This window comes from Lipophrys pholis (genome assembly GCF_963383615.2).
Source record: "Lipophrys pholis genome assembly, chromosome: 8".
NCBI classification, from domain to species: domain Eukaryota; kingdom Metazoa; phylum Chordata; class Actinopteri; order Blenniiformes; family Blenniidae; genus Lipophrys; species Lipophrys pholis.
In genome coordinates this window covers 31,611,373-31,634,733 of record NC_137630.1, presented here as the reverse complement: position 1 = coordinate 31,634,733, position 23,361 = coordinate 31,611,373, and the positions used below count along the sequence as shown (strand labels likewise).

Here is a 23,361-nt window from a genome sequence, read left to right as displayed (position 1 = left end):
TAAAAGAAGTCGGTCACCAGTGAACAGGGACACCAGTCACATCGTAACACCGGTGTAGCTGTTCGCCCGGTGCCTGGTCAAACGGGCATTTGAATGGTCTAACGGCGGAAAACGACGCAAGTGCGATGCGAGTGAAATAAACGTCAGCTCAGGCTACAAGTCGCAGAGAGAAGTCGAAGCCTCGCAGCGGCCGGCTTTGAGAAAAGGTAAGAAAAACACCTTAGAGCCGGGTTAACGGAGGTGAGCTTTGCTGCCCTTGGATTAGTTAGCGGGCTACATGCTAACGACAGGCTAACCAACATGGATGCTGGTGCTGCCCCTGATGCCTGGAGATTATCCGCTTTAACCGGGTTTGACTCCCGAGCTGACCGGTATTTTCTAGTTTATTGCCAGTCACGAACCGAAAGCCGCCCTCGCATTAAGTTCCGTTCGGATCCGGGCTGATGGTTGTTCGGTTCAGACCGGACAGTCAGGCTGGAGTTAAAAGACAACACAGAACTCGGATTAAATCCGGATTTACAGCCTGCAGACTGAACGAACGTCTACACGACATGTGTTTTCATCTCAACTGATGGGAGACCGGTGCACAACCCCCCCCCCCCCCCCAAAAAAAAAAACCAAGCATGAATATTAACCACTCGGCAGTGGATGCAAGGTGTTCAATCCCTCCATTTCAGTGTCTTGCTCAAGGGGGAGATGAGCCGAACCTGCAACCTTCCGTTTGAGCGATGGCCACTCTACCAACCGAGCCACAGCAGCCACATATATGCATATTTAAAGTTGTGTGTTTTCATGTCGGTTATTGTAACGCTCATCTCACATCATTCTGTTGGTCAAGTGAGATTTAGAAATGCGTTGGGTTTGGGTTTGGGTTAGGGTTAGAGTGAGTTAGGGTTAGGGTTAGGGTTAGAGTTAGGGTTAGGGTTAGTTAGGGTTAGGGTTAGGGTTTGATCAAGATAACAGTCTCCGTTAAGATCCACTTGGATGTTATTTCTAAAATTGGAGTGTGTGATGAATTATTAAATAGTTTTGACTGCTTTGCATGTGTAACAAAGGATTAGGATTTTCAAAAAAAGACTTTTTTTTACTGATCTAGAATTAAGAATTACGACTCAGTAAGTACACAGTCTTACGATCCTCATCTGATATGGAGTTGAGGGAGTTTAATCAGATGGGAACTTGAAATCTATTTGTTTGGATTTGATACGAGGAACTTTTTGTCAGATGTGCACTAATCATGCTCTGCATGAGGTTTCAAATACATTACTGCACATGACATTACTGTGTTTATTGGTGTAAAGCTACCTGCATTGCAAAAATCATGGTTAAAAAAAGAAAAAAACACTTTTATGAAGACACTTCGGTATGACTCAGGCAGTTCCTCCACTGTAAGTACACAGTCCTAGATCCACACCCAGCTCGGTTGCAGCTCTTATTAAAATACATAAATCATTATATTAGAACAGTCCACCACAGGGATATCGCTGTAACATCTGTCATGTTTGTATTGTTCATTCATGAGTGTTTAAAGACAACTTCCAGTGTCAATTTGAATTCTTTATAGCTGTGTATGACTTACTGTGACTTTAAGAGAGTAAAAACCTGATGCAGTTTAGTCCACGGTGAACTGGAAACAATGATTTGTTAATCATGTCCTGCATGTGGACGCAGCCTGTTATGTGTTTAGAAAGCACGTTTGCAAAAATGTGATGTTGTTTCTATCACTTGTTTTATAGTTGTACGTGTAACAGAAGTGAATATGCCGAGGAAAGCTGTAGAAACTGAGGCGATGAAGTCCGACTCAGCCACATCGTTCTTACAGCTGTGTTACTGCGGCTTTATGGAGGGCCAGAGGACTTCCTGCCACATTATTTCATAAGAACAGCCAGCTGCGGACATCAGACGCCTCCGATGTGACGGCTTAACGTTTGTTCTTTCTTTAAATTCAGTACATCCATTATCTCAGTTTCAGGGTTCAACATTTCCCCCAAATCTCTTAGATCACCGGCGGCACATCCAGGAAGTGTGTCACCAAATCGTGTCATTCCTCTGACTCAGCTGGTCTGTGTGAGCAGGAACACACACACACACACACACACACACACACACACACACACACACACACACACACACACACACACACACACACACACACACACACACACACACACACACACACACACGGTCATCAGTGACTCGTATAAAGGCCAGCGGCACCAAATCAGGTTACGTCTCGATAACAAAGCAGCAGCAGGTCAGAGTTGGAGATTCTCATCAACAGCAGCAAACCGGGCGTCAGTTCGCTGGCGAGTCCCACTCGATCAGGACTTATTGATCAGCGTTTTGATTTTCCTCTGAGCCATTGCATTGCCTGCTTTTGGTACAAAACGTTCCTGGTTTTCTGTGGCGATGAATTCAAGTGTCTTGGTCAAATAAAGAGACTCGTAAGCAGCTTGGAAAACAGTGAGTTTTGGTTTTTTTTGTCTTCTAAAATCTAAAGACATCTTTGCTAACACACAAACACGTTTACAGAATGTTGAATTCTCTGCTGTCTTTCATTTACTGCCTGTGTGATTCACACATTTACGTCAGTGGCTGTTTTCTTTTCACGCTCTTCCAAAGTGTCAGTCACTCTGACAGGAAACGGTTCCACTGCATCAGAGTGTCGCTTCCATGACCCTTGAAAACCTAAAATTATCCCCCAGCTGGGATTCCAAGTTTGGCTGACTGGTATTTTGGTATCGATATTTGTGTCCTCAACCAGGAGGCTGACTGAGACTCCGAGCACAAGCTTCCTCTCCCCGCTGGTGCTGTTTTATCCTCCCAATCGTTTAATGAAACTATTCCATTTTCAAAATGTACGACGCGTTAGGAATGCCACCTCTGTGCTCTGGGTGGATTTAGTGTGTAGTTTGAGTTCAGCTCGCGTTGAATGTCCTGTTCTTACTTGTGACAGAATCTGCTGCTTTATTATAGAAATCAATTAAGATACTGTACTTTGAAAAAGAGGATATTTAATAACAGCATCTTCGGTTTGCTTTTTTAGCCAGAGCTGATAGTTATTTATCAAAATCTGATTAATTAAATATTTCTTGTTTAGAATGAATCTTTCAAAAGGGGAAGCCAGCTTCTTCTACGGGCCCGTTTACAGGACATCGATTTCAAGTGTCAACGCAAAACTTTCAGTGTGTTTTGGGGTCGATTTACGTGCCAGCGGCGCTCCAGGTCTCTGAAAACACGACTTTTTGAGAACAGCTCCCAAGGTGGAACTTTTCGAAAACGCTCCAACACCGCTACTGCGCACGTTCACCACGACTGTAATAAATCGTTTTTCTGCACATGCTCAGTAGAGTCAATCAGAACAAAGTTTCCGCTGTGGTGTCATGACTCCCAGTCCATATTCTCCTGGACTTGGTACTTTTATTTTGACAGTCACCGTGATAACAATCCAACTTGGTGGTCTGTCCACTAGAATGTCTTGGCGTCTACTCCCACTGTTAATGTTAGATTAATTAACTAATCCTACGTTATTAATCTCCATGGGGAAATTCCTTTTTATCCCTGCATTGAACAAATCTATTTCTAGGATGCGGAGGTGTGGCCACATTAAAGCGCTCCAGAGAGCTGATGGGGGTCAAGGGTCATGCTCAGGGACCCACGTCAACTGTGGGATTCGAACCTGCAAACTCATCATTATTATTATCATCATAATTTAATACTGTATTATTCTCTTTATACATTTGTGTGACGTTTCATCGCAAAAACAAACCACAGCGCCAACCCATGGCCTGGCATGCTAACTACATCTTTTTCAAAACGCTGCTTTGTAAACACAAAACATTTCTGAAACGGAAACGTAGAAATTATGTTTTCACTTTAAATGCTGTCGTGCCTAAATAGTGTAAATTCTATTCATTACTGGTAAATCTGTGCTGAGCTCTAGTTTGAGATAAAACTGGGACTGAAGCAAATTTGAATAAATAAAAAAAAGCCATGTCAACTGATTTCATTTCTGCTTTACTTTACTTGAATCACCAGAAACGTTTTGAATTGTTGACTTCAGTTTCATGAGAGGTATTCAGCGAGAGCTTTCGCTGAATATTTCAGATTATAACCCTCATATCAGAGAAGTAGTGTGGTGAGAGAAACTGATGAGTTGAGCACTAATTTTGACTGGGACGTTTAACAATCGGTTTATCTTGTATTCACTTAAATGCAACTTGATGGGAGGTGAAACCAGGCTAATCTCACTTTAGCACCACCAGGCGACACAGAGACGTTCAGGATTCTGTCTGAGTGGGGAAACTTTTCAGAAAGGCTGCGAACCTGCTCTCATCTCTGATTTGATCATCAGTTAATATTTGTGGTGCCGACTGATCGAAAAAAGGACAATAGCAGGTCCACTGGTCGGTGAATTCTCACGCCGAAACCAAACAACGTTCTCCGTTTGAATTAGAAGCAGCGGCTGATGAAAGCCTCGGGTCATGAGTCTTGTCATGCGTCTGTTCCCTTCACAGTATGTTGCAACAGTCCCGTGGTCCAACGCCACATGATGCTGTCAAATATTCACTTTCACTTTTCTCTCTACTGCGGTGGCGGCGCTCTGTCTGTCCCATTGACTCCTTCCCTCCTTCCTTCCTACCTGCCTCGCCTGCTCCTAACACCCAGCTCTCTTCCCTCTGTCCACTGCCTTACGTCTCCATAGCCTTGGTTTTCTTGGTCGGTCGTCCTCTTCCTCCTCTGACACCGATGTTGTGAGGACGGGATCTGGTGGAGAGACTGTCAAAATATAAGTACCAAGTCCCAGTAGAGTATGGACTGGGAGTCAAGACATCACAGAGGAAACGTTGCTCTGATTGGCTCTACTGAGCATGTGCAGAACTAGTAGTTACTACGGTAGCAGTGTGCATGTGCATTAGCAGTGTCTTTGCTGTCTGCTCGGGACGGAGCCTGAGCGCTTTCCAAAAGTTCCACCTTGGGAGCCAGTTGTCTTTTCACTGACTCCGAACACCATTGTCACGTAAACAGACACCAAAAACACGTCGTCAGTTTTGCATTTTAACTTGAAATCGTTGCCGTGAAAAGGAGCCCTTGGTCACTATTTTTTATCTAGCGCTGGTAAAACATTTGAGAACGGTTTGTGTTCCAGAGTTAAACTGGTGAATTCTATGTGAAGACGTTTCTATATTTTCTGTTCAAGTGACCTGTTGAAAATAACGTTGGGTTTTCCAGATATCGTGAGCTAAAGTGGCTCATTCAGACAGTCCTGATTAGAGGCTGTGACAGTGGAACATTTATTTCTCATCACTGAGAAATCCATCAATCATTCTTCAATCACAAACTCCAAACATCTTTTTCAATCAAGTGAATCTGTTGCTTTTTCTTTTCGGTCTATGAAGTACTAATCGGAGCACTATAACATTGTGGAGAAGTGATATGTTGTTCACTAATCTTTTAAATGAGTGTGGACTCTTTAACTTACATTGAGCACACTACAATCTATTAGAATGGGGACCTTGTCAGGTGGATCGCCCACATGCAGTCTTCAGTGTCTCCTCCATGAAAGTCATTACTGTAATGTTTTCTCCTGGACAGTTAGCATGTGTGAGTCCACTGAGGAAGCCAAAGCACAAACGCTGACAGGAAGCTGATTGGACATTAGCTAATGAATTGGATTGGCCCTTTTTTTTTTCTTTTTCTTTTTTGCATTACAGCATTCCTCGGCCAACTGCAGACAGTGACGGGAAAGGCATGCTGTGTGGGTGTGTTTCAAAGGTTAGCTTTGTTCAGCCTTGTTATCACTCTGCGATCACACCAACAGTTTCTGCACGCTTTTGAACCAGTCGGGAATTTTGGCCTTTAGTTTCGCGTTTGGGATGATCACATCTCGAAGTATGAAGAGCGTGCTGGCTATGAGAATGCAGTGTGAGTGAGTCTGAAAGTATGAAACAACTGCTGGTTTGTTTTTAAGACATAATGGGTAGCCTCAAGCAACAGCAATATCTAGTCTTCACGCCAGATATCAATGAGCACCTTCCTCACTACTTCTTCCTCACTACTCCATGTCTGCCAACTTTTTCTTTCTGCGACTGCTTCTTCAGATTCGCGCTGTTAGCTTTGTTTGTTTACTACCCAAAATGCACTGCGAGCTACATCATGTGCTCTCGCTCCGTCTGCTGGAAAGTCCACTGATGTTCACACTGGCAGCAGACCGAACTAGAGTTCACTTCTTTGATCCGGGTCAGAGTCCGGGGAGCGTTCACATTAGACCAAACGAAGCAGACTTTCCCTGAAACAATCTCTGGTCCAGATCAACAAACAGTGCTGGTGTGAACGCGCCCTTAATTTGCCAATAATTTGTGTTGAATTTTATTATGAAAAATGCTTCACTCCCGTCATCGCTTCTTTCCTTCTTCCCTTCTTTTTGCTGAGGCCTTTTCATGCACCGTCCTGTGGAAACAATACGTTGCTCCGTGGTGCAAAAAAGGTTGGCGATCACTGTACCGTGGGACGTCCAACGCTCATGGTACCTCAAAGTCTGACTCAATTGTTTTCTGAGAGATTTGGTTGAACACATTACAAATCATGTGTGTCATGGATGAGACATGTGACTGGTTCCTCTCTGCTCTCCGCCTTTGTCAACATTGAGTGAATACGCTGCAGCAGCATGTGTGCAGCAGCTGTGTTTACTATGTCTTTAGAAACATGGAGGCCTCGTCAGCTAACGATTGTTAGGCAGGAACAAATGAGGCTTCATATGTATTTGTAACCTGAGCTCAAGATATAAGGAGTCACACACTCGTACAGTCAGAATGACACACTGATGTTTGCAGCGGTCTGTTTTTCTGTAAATTCTCTTTTACATTTTACGATCATTGCCAAATAAAAATCAGTTGATCTGAGGATGTCTCAAAGTGGATTAATGGCATCTTCCTGAATTTTTCTCAACTGCATTTATAATTTGTTTTGTTCAGTCATTTTCTTCACATATGAAAGAATTAAGCTTTTTGTATTTGTGGTGATAGAAGCAGTTTGATACATTAAATATTTCAAACACGACCCAAACATTTCATGGCACGAGAGTTTTGTCCCTCAGTGTTTTATTATTGGTTCATTAATGGACTTCTTGATGGAACAGATGAACGCATTGCTTACTGTGTGTGTGTGTGTGTGTGTGTGTGTGTGTGTGTGTGTGTGTGTGTGTGTGTGTGTGTGTGTGTGTGTGTGTGTGTGTGTGTGTGTGTGTGTGTGTGTGTGTGTGTGTGTGTGTGTGTGTGTGTGTGTGTGTGTGTGTGTGTGTGTGTGTGTGTGTGTGTGTGTGTGTGTGTGTGTGTGTGGGTGCGTGGGTGCGTGCGTGCGTGAGATTACAAAAACAAACGGCACCAACTAGTGGCCTGGCACACTAACTAAATGCTTTCAAAACGATGAAATCAAATCTTTGGTATCACCTTAATATGCCCGATCTAATGTTGAGGGGATTCCTACTGTTATAGTTAAACAACCCACAACAGTCACCTATAGAATTTGAAGAAATACCAGAATAAACATTTAATCATGTGCTTGGATGGTGTATATTATGTATGGATGAATGGCCTTTATATATAGTCTGTTACTGCAATAACTGTTAGTGATGATAAAGCCACTAAGTGAATGCTGAAAGGTTCATCTGTATTTTTTGCAGCTACTTCCTCCATTTTTTCTTGTTTTTTATCTCGAGTGTCATATTGCTAATATCTCCAGTCTGCTGGCGTGTGGCCTGTGGGTGAATACATTATCTCAGCTGTTATTACAGCAGCAGACGAGTTCAGAATCAAATCCCCAGAAGACGAGTGAGAGAGGAGCAAAAGGAGAACGACTGGGTGGAGGTTTGACTCTTTGTACCTTTATACCTAATGCTATATGTATTTCCATTGAAACATTGGTCAACTCGCGGTGCCTGGAGTAAACTTCAGGCAGCGACTCTGCAGCCAAACTCACACGGGAAATCTTACCTGTTACTTTAATTGCTAGTATTTGTATATTCTTGCGGAAACAGGCTCAGTCTCAGCAGCCAGAGGATCTAATAACGTATTCCTTTCTGCTCTTGATATCTTGAGAAAAGCTGCAAACTGTTTTACACCTACATTTTATTAAAATGCGAGAATTGTTTGTATTTGAGTCCAAAAGGATAATCATAGATTTATATAATCATTAAGTCTGTCTAGTTGTTTCTTTTTGAAAGACTAAATAGGAGGAACCAGAGAGCAAAAGCAGAAGTGACTTTTGCAGAAGAGATGTAAGACATTGGAAGAAAGCGATGACAGTGTCTTAGTGCCATATGTAAGAAGAAAAGGGCAGACAGGCTAGAAATGTTGCAAGAGGCTGAGAAGACGGAGGAGAAACTTCCCCCAAAATGAGCAAGGCGACGTGTGAGAGAAGAGATAAGAAAAATCTACGTGGGGGATCATTATCAGCTTGGAAGCAAAATTAATAATAAAAACAAACTTCAAAGCTGTGAAATGATCCGTTGTGCCGAAGGTTCTCATGTTCACCGACCTGATAAGGAAGTCACTATAGACCTTTTGACCTCATCTTTACAATAGTGCAAACACGTATTACCAGCATTTTAATACTTATTGTCATTTAAACTCTCAAACTTTCCAGAGGCATCATGTCAACAAACTCCGGTTTGTCGATGTCGCTAGATTCTCGATCGGTTTCACAACATAAACACTTTGATGGACACAGATTCCGGTTTGTCTGGAACCTGCAGGTTAGAAATGAGTGAATGAATGAATTTATTCGGATTTTCAACATGTGCATACATAATAAAAAAAACATGCAAAATATATATTGATCATTTTGATTACATGTAAAAAACGAAAAACCCGAGGATGACACACAGTCATAGATAAGACTTATTTCCATTGTGGTCCTCATAAAGAAATTAAAATAAGCTAAATAAAAAACCCATAAAGAATATGAAATAGTGACATTATAGAAAAACCATTATAAACACAAAAGTGCAGTATAAATTTAGAATATATAGATAAATACAATTTCTTCCTATGCAAATCTATTGCACAACATTACTTATCACAAACAACTATTATTGCCAACTACTTTTTAACTAATAAAGTAGTTTGTATGGATTCCAATAAAACCCTTTTCACTTGTTTTTTAAAAGCCAGTTTGTCATGTGGTGATGGTCTTGTTGTTTTGGTTTATTCTCTGTGCAGAAGTGAGACTTTTCATGGGAAGTGGTTTTTAACACATTTTTCTGGTAGAGTAACTTTAAAAGAGCTTGACTGTTTACATCATGCTGCTATAACTGTACCAACTATTGGCCTGGTATGTAAACTCAATCGTACAGGTGCAGATTGTATAAACAGGGTCTAAATATGGCCCTCGGGTCCAATGGTCTGCAAGTGTTTTTCCACAATAGAATCAAAACAGTGTGTGCAGATATCTGCAGCAAAGAGCCAAAATTCAGTAAGAGAGCCAGCGAAGCTCAGAGAAAGCATCTGGAGGATTTTGTAGTCCATAAAGCTCAGTAATGGTCCTGATGCTCCCTGCTGGGGGAGCAGAGAAACACAGCTTCACCTCAGGAGCAGCAGGAGTTCTTCTATGAAGAAGCTGCAGACTGCTGAAGTATTAAAAGTTCAGATTTACATTGTGAGAACGACTCAAAGGGGTGAATACATTTGCTCATCGGTCCGGTGGAATGATTGTCTGCCCTGGTTTTCTTACCCAGCCTACATGTTGCCTTGTTTTCTTTTGTGCAGTCCTGACAGACTGGCTTGGTTTTGTGAGACGACGTCGTAGGAAGCAGGACGGCGGCAAAACGACTCTGTTGCTCCTACAAGTAGCAGGTGAGCTAACAACAGCTAAGCGCTATGGAACAAAATGTCTAAGAATATTTGAGTGTTTCGGTTTTTTTGTCACGTACACAACAAACTGCAGTGTGCTGTGTTTATTAGAAGCAATCGGACAAGAACGTCTGGTGCAGTTTGAGCTTTAGTAGCTTCTCTGTTGGAAAAGTTCTTAGTCTTTGTGAAGTTCATCAGTTCATCAGAGCCGCCGTATACTATAAGAAGTTATAGTATAAGTTATAGTATTTGTAGTCTTATTGTAGGTGTCGTCCTTGTGGTCGACTTCTTACTCTTTTGTCATTGTCCCTTCTACTACTTCGTCGTCTTTGTAGTCTTCAGTGGTGACACGTGATGTCAACTGAACTTTGGTGTGTGTGTGCGCGCACACACACACACACACACACACACACACACACACACACACACACACACACACACACACACACACAGGCAGTTTTTTGACACTTAGATGTAATAATTAGCACCAAACCTCACCATGACCCAGGTTCCATTGGTGTGCGAGGACCCGTTCTTTGCTGCTTGCAGCTTTAATTACCTTCTGTTATTCCTCTCTTCCATTTTTCCTCGTCTTATTCCTTCTCTTCTTTTTTACCAGTTTTTTCTCATTTTTGATGTTCTTGTTCTATTTGTCTGAGTAATAATTTGTCTGACTTTTAGATTTTACAGGACTATGAAAAGAGTTTAAAAGCGAAACTAACAAGATAGTTGCTCTACTTCTTGACGATTTTTTAAAAGGTGTTTTCCCTTTCATATTCTCTGGTTTTCAGTTTAATATGAAAAAGGGCCAGCTCGGTGAAAAGGTGAGAAAACAACGCGGGTCCCAGGTGTAAGAGCCTGTAGAAGTGGTCAGTTATTAGCTGAAGCACCATATGCTGCCAGCCTCGGTACGCTGCCGGATAAATCTCTGCGGTCTGTTTTTCTCTGAATGGCCAATTTAACCTCCAGCTCATTCGCCAGGGCCCAGTCCTATTGGCTGCTCAGCTCAGGTGGGGAGGGGTCTTTTAGTTGAAGCTTTTAGGCTCTGATGGATGGTTGGATGTGATTATTCAAGACACACACACACACACACACACACACACAGTAGACCGCTAATCCCCGGAGTCCCAATGAGTCGCTCTCATTGGTTAATCCAGATCACGTGGGAGTGAAACTGCATTGTGATTGGTTAATCCGTGCAGAGGGCGGGATTTAGGAAGGTGTTAAATGGATGTGTTGATAGACGTGTCATGGTGGGGTGTTGGGGGGCCATCTGGTGTCCCAAAGGTCTCCAGAGATTTTTTGTATTGTGCTTCACAGTAGAGGTTCAGGCGTCGTATTAAACGTGCTGTTGTTCCCGGTGCTCCACGCTCTAATCAACACCGTGACCTTTGAGTGTAACTTACTGACCTAAACATAACATACAGAGATAATCTGCTGAAGTTAACCCCCTCCCACCGACTGCTTGGGAAGAGAAAGACACTTTAAATAGTACATTTGTCTGGTGGAGCCTCTCCACTCTGATCTGAGGACCTGTCAGGATAACTTCATTAGCACAGCACAATTCAGCAACATGGAAATTCAAACATTAATATACGGCAAGAACAAAAACATATGGCAGGAGTTTTTTTTGAGTTTCCTGAGCAGAAAAATACCGGTGCGCATCTTTAGAAGCTCAGCGGGGAGTCTAGAATTGATCTAAGGTCTTTAAAGAGGTCATATCCAGCCTTTCAACACTTTCACTTGGTCTCATTGGTCCAGAAACCTTCAGTATTCTAAGGTTCTAGCTCCTCCTTGATGCTCCGTACAGTTTCAGACCCGATACTGGTATCGGTGTGTCGCTAATTACCATTGTCAGGGAATTCATCCAATAACCAAGATGGAGAGGAACTATCTGAAGGGTAAGGGTGAAGATATTAGCCTTCATGGCAGCATAAAAACAACGTATACATCTAATAGCTAAAGTTGTTCCTGCGGCACAAATCCTGTTTATATAGTTTTATTATGTGCTTGAAGTTCTCTTACAGCCCCGTCTGACAGAGTTTGCTTGTGATTCATGGCAGCAGATCCAGTGTGAGGACAACATGCAGCTTATTGTCGAAGTCTGGTCCAGTCTGTCAGTGGAGCTGAACTGGCTTACTGTGGTCTCTAAGCCTGTTAACCCCCCCCCCCCCCCCTCCATACCTGCTATCTCACAGGGCGGTGCAGTGCATGAAATCTAAACCTTTAGACTCTCACTAAACTTCAGTGTTTGTACATGAAGTACTAACTTCTCAGAGTCCTGCCGATATGTGGAGATGAAAGAGTGCTGGAGTCCGTTCACGTCCATTTATTCTGATGGTTTGTTTGGAATAGATCCACATCCACTGAAGCATACAACTTATATGTTCTTCTAAATTTCTATATTTTTTATCACTAATGTCAGCTAATTCTTCACTTGCTTTTTGGACCATGTTAACCAGTTTGTGTAAAAGAAGCCCGGTTCATTTCGAGCAGACCGGACCGGTAAAATAGTGCCGCAATAACCTTTATATTCCAACTTATTTGGCGTGGCACAAAGTACACTGAATGAAAATTTCTATTTTCACAAAATTATTATGGGAAATGACTACAATCTTAACATAAAGACGATTTTAATGAAACCTTCTGGTGCAAGATACAGTGAAAACTTCTCCTGTGGCTGTTGCATTATGGGTGTTTTTACAAACGCACCCTGACAACATAGAATAGAATACAATAGAATAGTGTTTTAATGACTCCCCTGCAGTGAAGCCTGGTTCCCATATCATTGTACTTTAGCATTAATGGTAGTATGAAGCACCTTTTGAATGATTTACAGCATTTGTGAGACTCTCACTTTCCTGCATGTGTATCTCAGGAATGTGATGTCTAATTCCCAAAAAGTTAGGACGCTGTTATAAATATCAATTAAAACAGAATGCAATGATTTACATAAAAAAAAACACGCACACATTTTATTCCAAATAGAACACAACTGAGCTATTATACCATTTGCAGGTAAACCTTCTACTCATTTTGTTAGTAGTTCTACTCCTCAGAAGAAGCCATGTTTACCATCTGCTATTCTTTTATCAAACGTGTCCACGTCTGGGATCTAAATAGACCAACTGCTGCAGTCTTTTTTCTTTTTTTTCTACTCTGGACTCATGGTGCTCCAAATTAGAGCTGCACGATATCACTGAAAATCACAAATAGACTGGCTGAACTGCGTGAAATCAACTTCACAATCAAACGTGTGTTAATGAATGCTGAACTGGACAGAGTACAGCAGTACCTCAGTCTGCCATTAAGCTTTCTGGTTTAACGCTCTGTGGTTCTGCTGTCAACACTTGTCCCCGTTTGTAGGCCAATGAAGGTGGACTTACCGGAAACGTGACGTTCATTCAGGTTGTAAATCTCTTCCTCGTACGGCCCCCTGACCGGCTCGCAGTCGTGACCTCAGGTTACCTCACATCAACCAGTTTATTCCTTTCTCTTCCTCGGTCCAGCCCACAGGGGAAAAGAAAACCTGCAGTTAGTCTTACTCATTACTTTAATACCTGGATGTGGAAGTTCTCATTTGGAGTCGTGTGTTTCCTCCTCATCCGAGTGGCTTCATCACTTCCTGTCGTTCCCTTGATTGATCTGGTTAGATGAGGTTTGCTTCTTCTGGTTGTGCAGTATTTGGTCTAAAATCAAAGCGGAGTATTCCAGATAAAACTTTGTGTAAATACTAGTGCTGTCAAAAATATTTTATTAATTATTTTAAACCATTGATCAATTAAGTTTGGTTTTACTTTGGGCTGTTTGTTTGTTTTTTTAATGCTCGCTGACCGGTGCCGCTCCCTGGCTACAGAGCAGCAGAACACAGAGCAACGGTGGGATCATATTAACGCAGATTTCTTCACTTTAAAAAGTTGCCTGACGGCGGGTGGCGAAAGTGAAAGTCATTTGCACACTTAGCTGGAGGAACGACTGGGAACCTACAAGGAAATGATTAATTTCTCCTCCCTCTCTTTCCCTCGCTATCCTGCATATTTGTGTTTTTACAACTTTGTTTCTGTAACACAGAAGTCTGGCTTTTATTTTATTATGTTAGTGGATATAAGAAAGATGTTTATTTGTTTGCTAAACTTGGAGGGAAACCGTTTCACTCAAAGGACGTCATAAAGATAGTCTTTGAATTTAAATATAAGCGGTTTCCCATGAATAAATATGAATCACACGCTTCAGTCTTAAGTAGAAAAAAAATGTGATTAATTGCAATTCATCACAGAAAATTGTGCAATTAATTAGTAAAAACATTTAAATGGATTGACAGCAGTAGGAAATACTTCTTGCCTCTTTCACCCAAACTCACATCAGGTTACCATCATGTTACCATCAAGTTACAGTCAGGTTACCATCATGTTACCGTCATGTTACCGTCAGGTTACCATCATGTTTCCGTCAGGTTACCGTCATGTTACCCTCAGGTTACCCTCAGGTTACCGTCATGTTACCCTCAGGTTACCATCATGTTACCATCAGGTTACCGTCAGGTTACCATCATGTTTCCGTCAGGTTACCGTCATGTTACCCTCAGGTTACACTCAGGTTACCATCATGTTACCGTCATGTTACCGTCAGGTTACCGTCATGTTACCGTCAGGTTACCGTCATGTTACCGTCAGGTTACCGTCAGGTTACCGTCAGGTTACCCTCAGGTCACCCGCAGGTTACCGTCATGTTACCGTCAGGTTACCCTCAGGTTACCGTCAGGTTACCCTCAGGTTACCCTCAGGTTACCCGCAGGTTACCGTCATGTTACCGTCAGGTTACCCTCAGGTTACCGTCAGGTTACCCTCAGGTTACCCGCAGGTTACCGTCATGTTACCGTCAGGTTACCCTCAGGTTACCCTCAGGTTACCCGCAGGTTACCGTCATGTTACCGTCAGGTTACCCTCAGGTTACCGTCAGGTTACCCTCAGGTTACCCTCAGGTTACCCGCAGGTTACCATCATGTTACCGTCAGGTTACCATCAGGTTACCGTCAGGTTACCCTCAGGTTACCGTCCCTTCATGTGTTGGTACTGAAAAGAGACAGGAGAGCGTGACTGTCGGTCGGTGTGAGAATTAAAAGCCTACATGAAGAGCTGTACGCTGAACTTCCGCTTTTCAAAGTCTAAGTTTTAACATTATTACAGATAATAGTTTACTTGACTGAGGGTGACGCTCCTCAGGGGGGCTCACAATAAACAAGATTTGCTGCTGATGTTCTTTTCACTGTCTTTCCTTTTTTGGGGAGAGTTTAGCTTTTGAAAGAGTTTCCATCGTTTTCAATTTATATTAACTTTCATGGTTTTTAATTTTAATTTTCATGGTTTTGATTGCTTTTGAGTTTTCCTCATGATAATGACTTTCCCTACTTTAGTCAGGTGTTAAAATGTCTGCGTTGGTGGTATCATTGTTAATGGTGGGACACTGGCACATTTACGCCACATTTCAAGTGAAAATGTGTTTACAAGGCAGCAGCAGAAAAAGGTGTAGTTTCCATGCTTGTCCACAAGTGGGTGCTGTTTGTTCTTATAATGAAACCACACACACACGCAGCAGAGAACAATGAGCTCTAAACATCAACAGTGGGAGAACATGGACATTCTAATGGACAGACTACCAAGTTGGATTGTTTTTATGGTGACTGTCAAAATAAAAGTATCCAAGTACCAGGAAAATATGGATTGGGAGTCATGACACCACGGAGGAGACATTGTTGTGATCAACATGGAGACGGAGCCCAAGCGTTGTTTTCAGTCACTCCAAACGCTGTTGTCATGTAAACAAACATTTTATGTTTTCACTTGAAATCCTTCCCATGTTCACGGGCGCTGTGTGTTGTGTTGTGTTGTGTTGTGTTGTGTTGTATGAAAAGTGTGTTTACAGTAGATTGAAGTCTCTAAAGCACAATCCTCCCATCTGAACCCTTTCACTAATCGGCATCTTTGTTTCCTTGTCTGTCACCTGGCAGGTGAGAGGCTGAGCGAGCGAGCGAGGGAGACAGTGTGAGAAGGAAAGAGAGCGAGACAGAGCGAGGTGCCATGGACCATCAGAGACAGAGGAGTCTCTCCACATCTGGAGAATCTCTGTACATCGTGCTGGGAGTCGACAAGAGCGCCACGACAGAGGACATCAAGAAATGTTACCGGTGTGTGTCTCTATGTGTAAATATACACTCTCACACACTCACACACTCACACACAGGTGTATTGTTCTATGTTCTCCACTCGAGGGCGTCGGAGGACGTGTGTGTGTGTGTGTGTGTGTGTGTGTGTGTGTGTGTGTGTGTGTGTGTGTGTGTGTGTGTGTGTGTGTGTGTGTGTGTGTGTGTGTGTGTGTGTGTGTGTGTGTGTGTGTGTGTGTGTGTGTGTGTGTGTGTGTGTGTGTGTGTGTGTGTGTGTGTGTGTGTGTGTGTGTGTGTGGCAGCGATGTGACTGGGAGTCATGACACCACGGAGGAAACATTGTTCTGATTGGCTCTACTGAGCATGTGCAGAACTATTTACTATGGCCACATTCTAGATCCGTTGCGTGTTCTTGAATCCTGACACATTCTAAAAGCACCCAGTGGAGAACTTTCCCCCCCTAGAACTCTGATACGTTGGTCAGTGTCGAACCCTCGACAATTCTAAAACTCGGACATGTTCTAGATTCTAGAACTTTAATTTCAGAACTTCGACACGTTCTAGAAATGCAGCAAATGCCAGGCTAACCAGAATCTCCCATCTTGGTGTCGAGAACATCCATTTCTTTCTGTATCCAAGCAGAAATGTGAGCTCGTCTCTTGGCCTTGATTGATACGGGTGATCTCCAGTGACATGTTTGTGCTGCGGTCTCTTCCAACAGGAAGCTGGCGTTGAAGTTTCACCCGGATAAAAACCCGGACAATCCAGATGCAGCCGAGAAGTTCAAGGAAATCAACAACGCTCACTCCATCCTGTCCGACTCCACCAAGAAGAACATCTACGACAAATACGGCTCTCTGGGGCTTTACGTGGCCGAGCAGTTCGGAGAGGAGAACGTCAACACCTACTTCGTCCTGTCCAGCTGGTGGGCCAAGGTGGTGACGCCGCTCCTCATTAACCTCGCCGCACATTCCAGGCAACCACTTCAAGTGAAAACGCAAAAGTTGTGTTTTTGATGTTTGTTTATAGTCCGAGCCACGTACTTCTTGAGAACGGCTCCCGAGGTGGAAGGTTTTGTGTGTCTGTGCTTTCATTACTAAAAGAAACAACAGCACCTACTAGTGGCCCAAACAGGAAAACATCGTTTCCAATGTTTCTTCTGCGTAAACGTGAAAACTCTCTGAACCGAAAACACGAAGTCAATGTGTTTTCACTTGAAAGGAAGTCGTAGAAACTGGGCCTTCATCTCAGACGTTTGGATGTGTGAGTGTTTCTCCCCTCCGTTAACCGTCGTCTCTCCTCCCCAGGCGCTCTTCGTCTTCTGCTGCCTGTCCACAGGCTGTTACTTCTGCTGCTGCCTGTGCTGCTGCTGTAACTGCTGCTGCGGGAAGTGTAAACCTCGGCCGCCCATGGACCAGGAGCCCGAGTTCTACGTGTCCCCCGAGGACCTGGAGGCCCAGATGGCCGCTGACGACAGAGGTGAGGACGTGTGTGTGTGTGTGTGTGTGTGTGTGTGTGTGTGTGTGTGTGTGTGTGTGTGTGTGTGTGTGTGTGTGTGTGTGTGTGTGTGTGTGTGTGTGTGTGTGTGTGTGTGTGTGTGTGTGTGTGTGTGTGTGTGTGTGTGTGTGTGTGTGTGTGTGTGTGTGTGTGTGTGTGTGTGTGTGTGTGTGTGTGTGTGCGCACGGATATATTACCCTTGTGCACAGTCAACCTCACACTCTGTCGTGTGTCTTTTCTCCAGATGGCGGCGATCCCATCGTGATGCAGCCGTCTTCAGCCACAGAAACCACTCAGCTCACCTCCGATGCCCACCACAGCTACAAGACCGACTCATACTAAACACACACACACACACACACACACACACACACACACACACACACACACACACACACACACACACACACACACACACACACACACACACACACGACCGTCTCATCTTTATTTACTCAGTGCTTTCACACAGCCATGTTTGAAACGGTGGGGATTCGTTCTCAGTTTGAGCTCCACCAACTCTGCATTTCACAAACTTGAGGAGGAAGAGGAGGAAGAGGAGGAAGGAGGTAAAGACACGCAGATCCATTCTTTATTCTAGTTTCTTCCACACTGTCACCCGATGTGACCGTTTAACAAGCCAAAGTTACAGAAGCTGTTCCTTTCAGACGCCTTTTGGAACGAGTGCGACAGATTTTAAATAGTTTTTTAATCTGAATTCAGGTCAACTGACGAGGAGAAGGATAAAAACCTGTGTTTGCCTGGACTCGAACCGGGGATCGGGGAGTGCTCATCACTACACATGTACAAACACGTGTTAATTTTATTTGCTTTAAATACCACCACGACTCCTCTTTTCCTGTCTGTCCTCCCTCAGCCGTACGCCAGCTGCAAGTAGGTCAGCGATCTGACCGGTACGTCCAGCGCAGAGCCGATAGGCAGGGTCGGGAACAAGGTCGGGGGGGGGGGTTATATGTCCCCGATACCCTCGGGGGGGGGGGGGGGGGGGGGGGGGGGGGGCGCAGACTCCAACAGGTGCTGCTCTGACACTTTCTAAATGAAAACACCAGAGGGGAGGCGGATGTTGGGTGATGTGGGGGTTCAGAAGAAGCTCTCCTCCTGGATCCCAACCAGCTCCGGCAGAATAATACTGCAACCAAACGGCTCCTCTCCCGCTGTAGCCCTCCCCTCCTAGAAGATAACACCTGTTAAATCCACCTGATAAATCCACCTGATTCCGACACGTCAACACTCAACTACTTTATACAGTATATTCATGAGAAAATGTCTTCCTATGAAATACTTTGATTATTAACAACAAATGATGCTTCACTTTCATTGCAGTGTCTTTAATCATTTACGATCCTGCTGTTTGTCTCCTTCCTGTTTAGCTCTGGTGTGTGTTTACGTGTGTGTGTGCGTGCGTGCGTGTGTGTGTGTGTGTGTGTGTGGGCTGCAGAGTCCAGTGTTACCATTCAGAAACACACTGTAAAACCACCAAACAGCCACACACACTCTGACCCAGCCTCCTTTTTATCTGGTTCTGATTTTAGTTTTCTTTGTTTTTGTGAGGAAGTTAAAAAAAAAAAAAAAAAAAAAAAGAAGCTGTACATGTCGTGTAAAGTGTGCGTTTAGATTTCACTGTATTTCCTTTTTCCAGTTTCTTTCCGTCTCTAGATTTGTGTTTTTCTTATTTATGTTGTAAATGAAGGGAGGATGTTGAAATCCAAAGTCGTATTCGTGGCGACAGTTTTGTCGCCTCCGTCATGTGAGCCAGTATCGTGTTCCACCGATCCGACAGCTTCAGCTAAAACCGCGTAGTTTTAGTTCTTTTCTCTTTTTTTTTTTTTTTGTCGGAAACGAAGTGAGAACACAGGAGTGTTTGTGGTTTGTTTGTGTCGCTAGTTTAATTTTTGTAAAAACGGAAAACAAAAAACAAAAAAAAAAACAACCTGTCCTATGTTCTCTTTAAATGCTCCAATCAAACACACTCATGTATTTCTACATATCATGAGACGGTGCAATAAGAGCCACTAAATTCTCTTCATCCACTCCTGAACTTCCAGTCGCGACTCGATGAGGTTTCGGGGGAAAATGCAAAGTTCTTAAAAGGAAAAGACTTTTCAGGTGGACTTCAGCTCCGTCATCACACGTCTGGAACGACCAGTAATGTAATACCTGCAAAGAAATGAGCCAATGTCCCTTAAATTACATTATCGTCGGGTAATGACGGTACAGTAAAACATGTTTAAATGTGATACCTGCAGCCAGGAATGTAGTAATACATAAAATAGGACTGTGTATTTTGGAAATCGATTTGTTTTAGTAAGTTTTTTGCAGTTTGTCTATTAGAAGAAAAAAAAAGTTAGTGGATGGCAAAGTAATCATATATTACCATATTTATTTATTAAGCACTTTCACACAATTATGGTTGAATCTATAATGTGTAAATGAGTGAACTAAAACAAAGGACATGAAATGAAATAGGAGATTAAAAAAAACACTAAAGCTGAAGCCCCAAAACTATGTTATGGTTCAATTTCAAATAAGATTAAACTAATTTAAATGAGGAACACATCACTCTGTTATGGTTGTTTATTTTCACCGTTTTATCCCATCATTGGCTTTACTGTGTTTCTATCGTGTTATTGAACGGTATTACATTATTGGTTGATGCTCGTTTTCACCAGGACAAGCTGAAGACTCGGGTGCTGAAGACCAAACCTTCACGCTTGTTTTTGGTTTTTCTGTCGTTGGATTTTGAGTTCAGCTCTGGCGTTTTCCCCGATTCTTTCATGAGACCTGCACATGTAACCAAAAATGTCATTTTTGTTGTTTGGTCGTTGAAATGTTTCAACATATTAAGGAAACACAAGCAGGAAGAATAAATGTGAGTATTTTCCTCTTTATAAAAAAAAAAAGCTAAATAAATAAAGTTGAGAATATGAATAAAAGCTAAACAAAACTTTAAAATTCTAAACATGTTCCCAGTAAATTCAGTGTTAAATTTCATGTTTCCGATGATCCGTCAAAAGTTTTAAATCAATTCAGAATTTCTGCGAGCGATCCATAATGGCTCGAATAAAGTCGATGTTCTAAATTAAGTTTTAATGATTTAATGTCCTTGTATTTTCTTCTCCTTAATGAGTTCCTCGGGCCACGTTTCCACGTACCTGGGTTTTTAACCAACAGACTGATATTTCTCTGCGTTTCCTGCCGTTTCACATAGAAACCAGCCACGACGCTCCACAAACGCTGATTCCTGAAAACGCCACCCGCAGGGCAGATTTAGAAAAACGGTCTCCAGTTGCGTCTAAAGACACGAGGTGGAGATTTACGTCACAATTCTTGACGTCATGTTTTTTCCAGGATTCTGATTGGCTATCATGACTTCATGCTTGTCGTTACACTGCCCCCTACAGGCCTGGCTGCTCATAGCAGCTCTGAACCAGGTGTAAATGCGGTCCGTGTCAATGAAGATTTCTTTTTTTTTTTTTTTAAACGCAGAGAGGAAATCTCCGTTTGGGTTCAAACCTGGGTACGTGTAAACGTGGCCGCAGTTTCTTTTCCTAATTTGTGTTTCCTGGATCGACCAGACATGCAAACGTGTGAAACCTGAAATCCACAAACAGTCGAGACTCGTGAATCTGAAACGTTTGAGAGCTGATCTGTGTGAATATAGTGACCGGGTGATGAGAATATGGAAGCATTATTTTATTTATTTTATTAATTTTTCGTATCTTTTTAAGAGCAGATTAACGACTAGCCGTACGTGGAGGCGATGTATAGAGTTTTAGATGTGAATCCTTTTGATGACTAAATGCTGAACATACAGTACACAGAGACGCGGAGGGTTTCCTGTGCGTCCGCCAGGCGTGTGGCTCAACGGATATCTCATGTACTGTTGTAAAATAAATGTTTCTGATGCTTCAGAGCTTCGTTTTTCTCTGGTTTATTTTCTTATGTGGAGCTTTTTCATTCAGCACTATTTAGCAGGTCAACATGGATTTATTGGTATAAAGTAGTCGTTTTGAAAAAAGTTTAAAGTCACAGTGAAACATGAACTTAGAGTTATAAAACTATAAAATTAATGTCCTCGGTATATAGGATTCTGAGAGAGGGTGGAGGCCAACACCACCAGTAAAGATGAAACTTAACAGGCTCAGAACTTTTCATTTAAAACTTTAACAAACACAATCTTGGCGGAGTACCGTCTGAGCAGGCTTTGTTTTTAAATAAACAATCCAGAAATGTCTCGTTGATTCTCGTTTAAATTTGGCTGATATTAAAACATTTACGGGGGGAAAAAAACAATCTTTTTAGAAGCTGTGAAAATCATTTTATTAAATTACTGGTTGAAATGTTTGGGAAATTCTGTCTCAAATATATACAGTAACACGAAGGATTTGTTTAGTTCTGAAGAACAGAAGGGAGCCCAGATGTCGGCCCTGTGGAACGCCACAAGACACAAATGTCATAACTATTTGTGTAGTACAGAAAAAAAGTAATTCATTATAGAAGACAAAACATTTTGAAGGTTTATATATATATATATATTTATATAAACGCCTTTAGAATTAGAACTAGTTTACGTACATGAGGACCCACCATGGAGTTATTAGCCAGTATAATCCTGGTTTTGAGCTCGATGACGCAGCCTGATTTAGGGCTGTAATGTCTTCAGACAATTTGACCCGATTGAATTTAGTTTTTTAGATTTGTCCGACCTGGACAACCGACAACACACACAAACAAAATGGAGAAGTTGCAGCAAACTTTAAGCTCCTTCATTTTAAACTGGATTAAACTCCACTAATCGGAGTGTGTCGGTGTTGAAAGACTTTTCCAAACCGAGACGCTCATATTCACACCGGTTTAGGTTGTGTGAAGAATCTGCGGTACTTTGTGAAAATCCTCCCAATGAGTGGTTTGGTTTGATTCTTTTGCAAAGCAGACTTAATTTGGACATTAACACAAACTGAAAGATCGTTGGTTCAATTATCTGAGTTTTCCAGGAACCTCAAAAGATGAATAATATATTAAACGTATAAAAATAAATATTAGGAGATGTTGATTGTTTTAGTAATGAAACCACACACACACACATGTGGCAGAAAACAACGGGAGAACACGGACGTTCTAGTGGACAGACCAAGTTAGATTATTATTACAGTGACTGTCAAAATAAAACTACCAAGTTGGATTGTTATTATGGTGACCGTCAAAATAAAACCACCAAGTTGGATTGTTATTACAGTGACCATCAAAATAAAACCACCAAGTTGGATTGTTATTACAGTGACTGTCAAAATAAAACTGCCAAGTTGGATTGTTATTATGGTGACTGTCAAAATAAAACCACCAAGTTGGATTGTTATTATGGTGACTGTCAAAATAAAACCACCAAGTTGGATTGTTATTACAGTGACTGTCAAAATAAAACTACCAAGTTGGATTGTTATTATGGTGACTGTCAAAATAAAACCACCAAGTTGGATTGTTATTACAGTGACTGTCAAAATAAAACTGCCAAGTTGGATTGTTATTAAGGTGACCGTCAAAATAAAACCACCAAGTTGGATTGTTATTACAGTGACTGTCAAAATAAAACTACCAAGTTGGATTGTTGTTATGGTGACTGTCAAAGTAAAAGTACCAAGTCCAGAAGAGAGAGAATATGGACTGGGAGTCATGACACCACGGAGGAAACTTAGTTCTGATTGGCTCTACTGAGCATGTGCAGAACTACTAGTTGCTACGACTGTGGTGACCAGGACCAGGATCAGGACCGGGATCAGGAACAGGACCAGGAGCAGTGCTTCCGCCATCGAGACGGAACTTTTTCCAAAAGTGTCG

The 23,361-nt window shown here is 42.4% G+C and overlaps 1 protein-coding gene across 3 annotated transcripts; it reads left to right on the top strand.

Annotated features, from left to right (window-relative positions):
• Positions 1 to 43: 43 nt before the first annotated feature.
• dnajc5ab (DnaJ (Hsp40) homolog, subfamily C, member 5ab) lies at positions 44 to 19,083 on the top strand. 3 transcript variants are annotated; one of them, XM_080469251.1, is made up of 6 exons: positions 44 to 206; positions 9,765 to 9,851; positions 15,856 to 16,032; positions 16,730 to 16,943; positions 17,316 to 17,487; positions 17,750 to 19,083. In XM_080469251.1, the coding sequence occupies exons 3-6, from the start codon at positions 15,926 to 15,928 to the stop codon at positions 17,845 to 17,847; spliced, it is 591 nt and encodes a 196-aa protein (XP_080325377.1). In that variant the 5' UTR covers positions 44 to 206; positions 9,765 to 9,851; positions 15,856 to 15,925; the 3' UTR covers positions 17,848 to 19,083. The 3 variants fall into 3 exon arrangements, with proteins under 3 accessions (XP_080325377.1, XP_080325379.1, XP_080325378.1); XM_080469252.1 differs by lacking the exon at positions 44 to 206 and adding an exon at positions 7,782 to 7,865 and having other exon boundaries at positions 17,750 to 17,956; XM_080469253.1 differs by lacking the exon at positions 9,765 to 9,851 and having other exon boundaries at positions 47 to 206; positions 17,750 to 17,956.
• The last annotated feature ends 4,278 nt before the right edge of the window (positions 19,084 to 23,361 follow it).

Excerpts from the sequence above, each read along its gene's own strand:
- dnajc5ab (XM_080469251.1), top strand. The coding sequence starts at position 15,926 with ATGGACCATCAGAGACAGAGGAGTCTCTCCACATCTGGAGAATCTCTG. Across the intron at positions 16,033-16,729 it reads GACATCAAGAAATGTTACCG|GAAGCTGGCGTTGAAGTTTC; the intron begins GTGTGTGTCTCT and ends CTCTTCCAACAG. Across the intron at positions 17,488-17,749 it reads GATGGCCGCTGACGACAGAG|ATGGCGGCGATCCCATCGTG; the intron begins GTGAGGACGTGT and ends TCTTTTCTCCAG.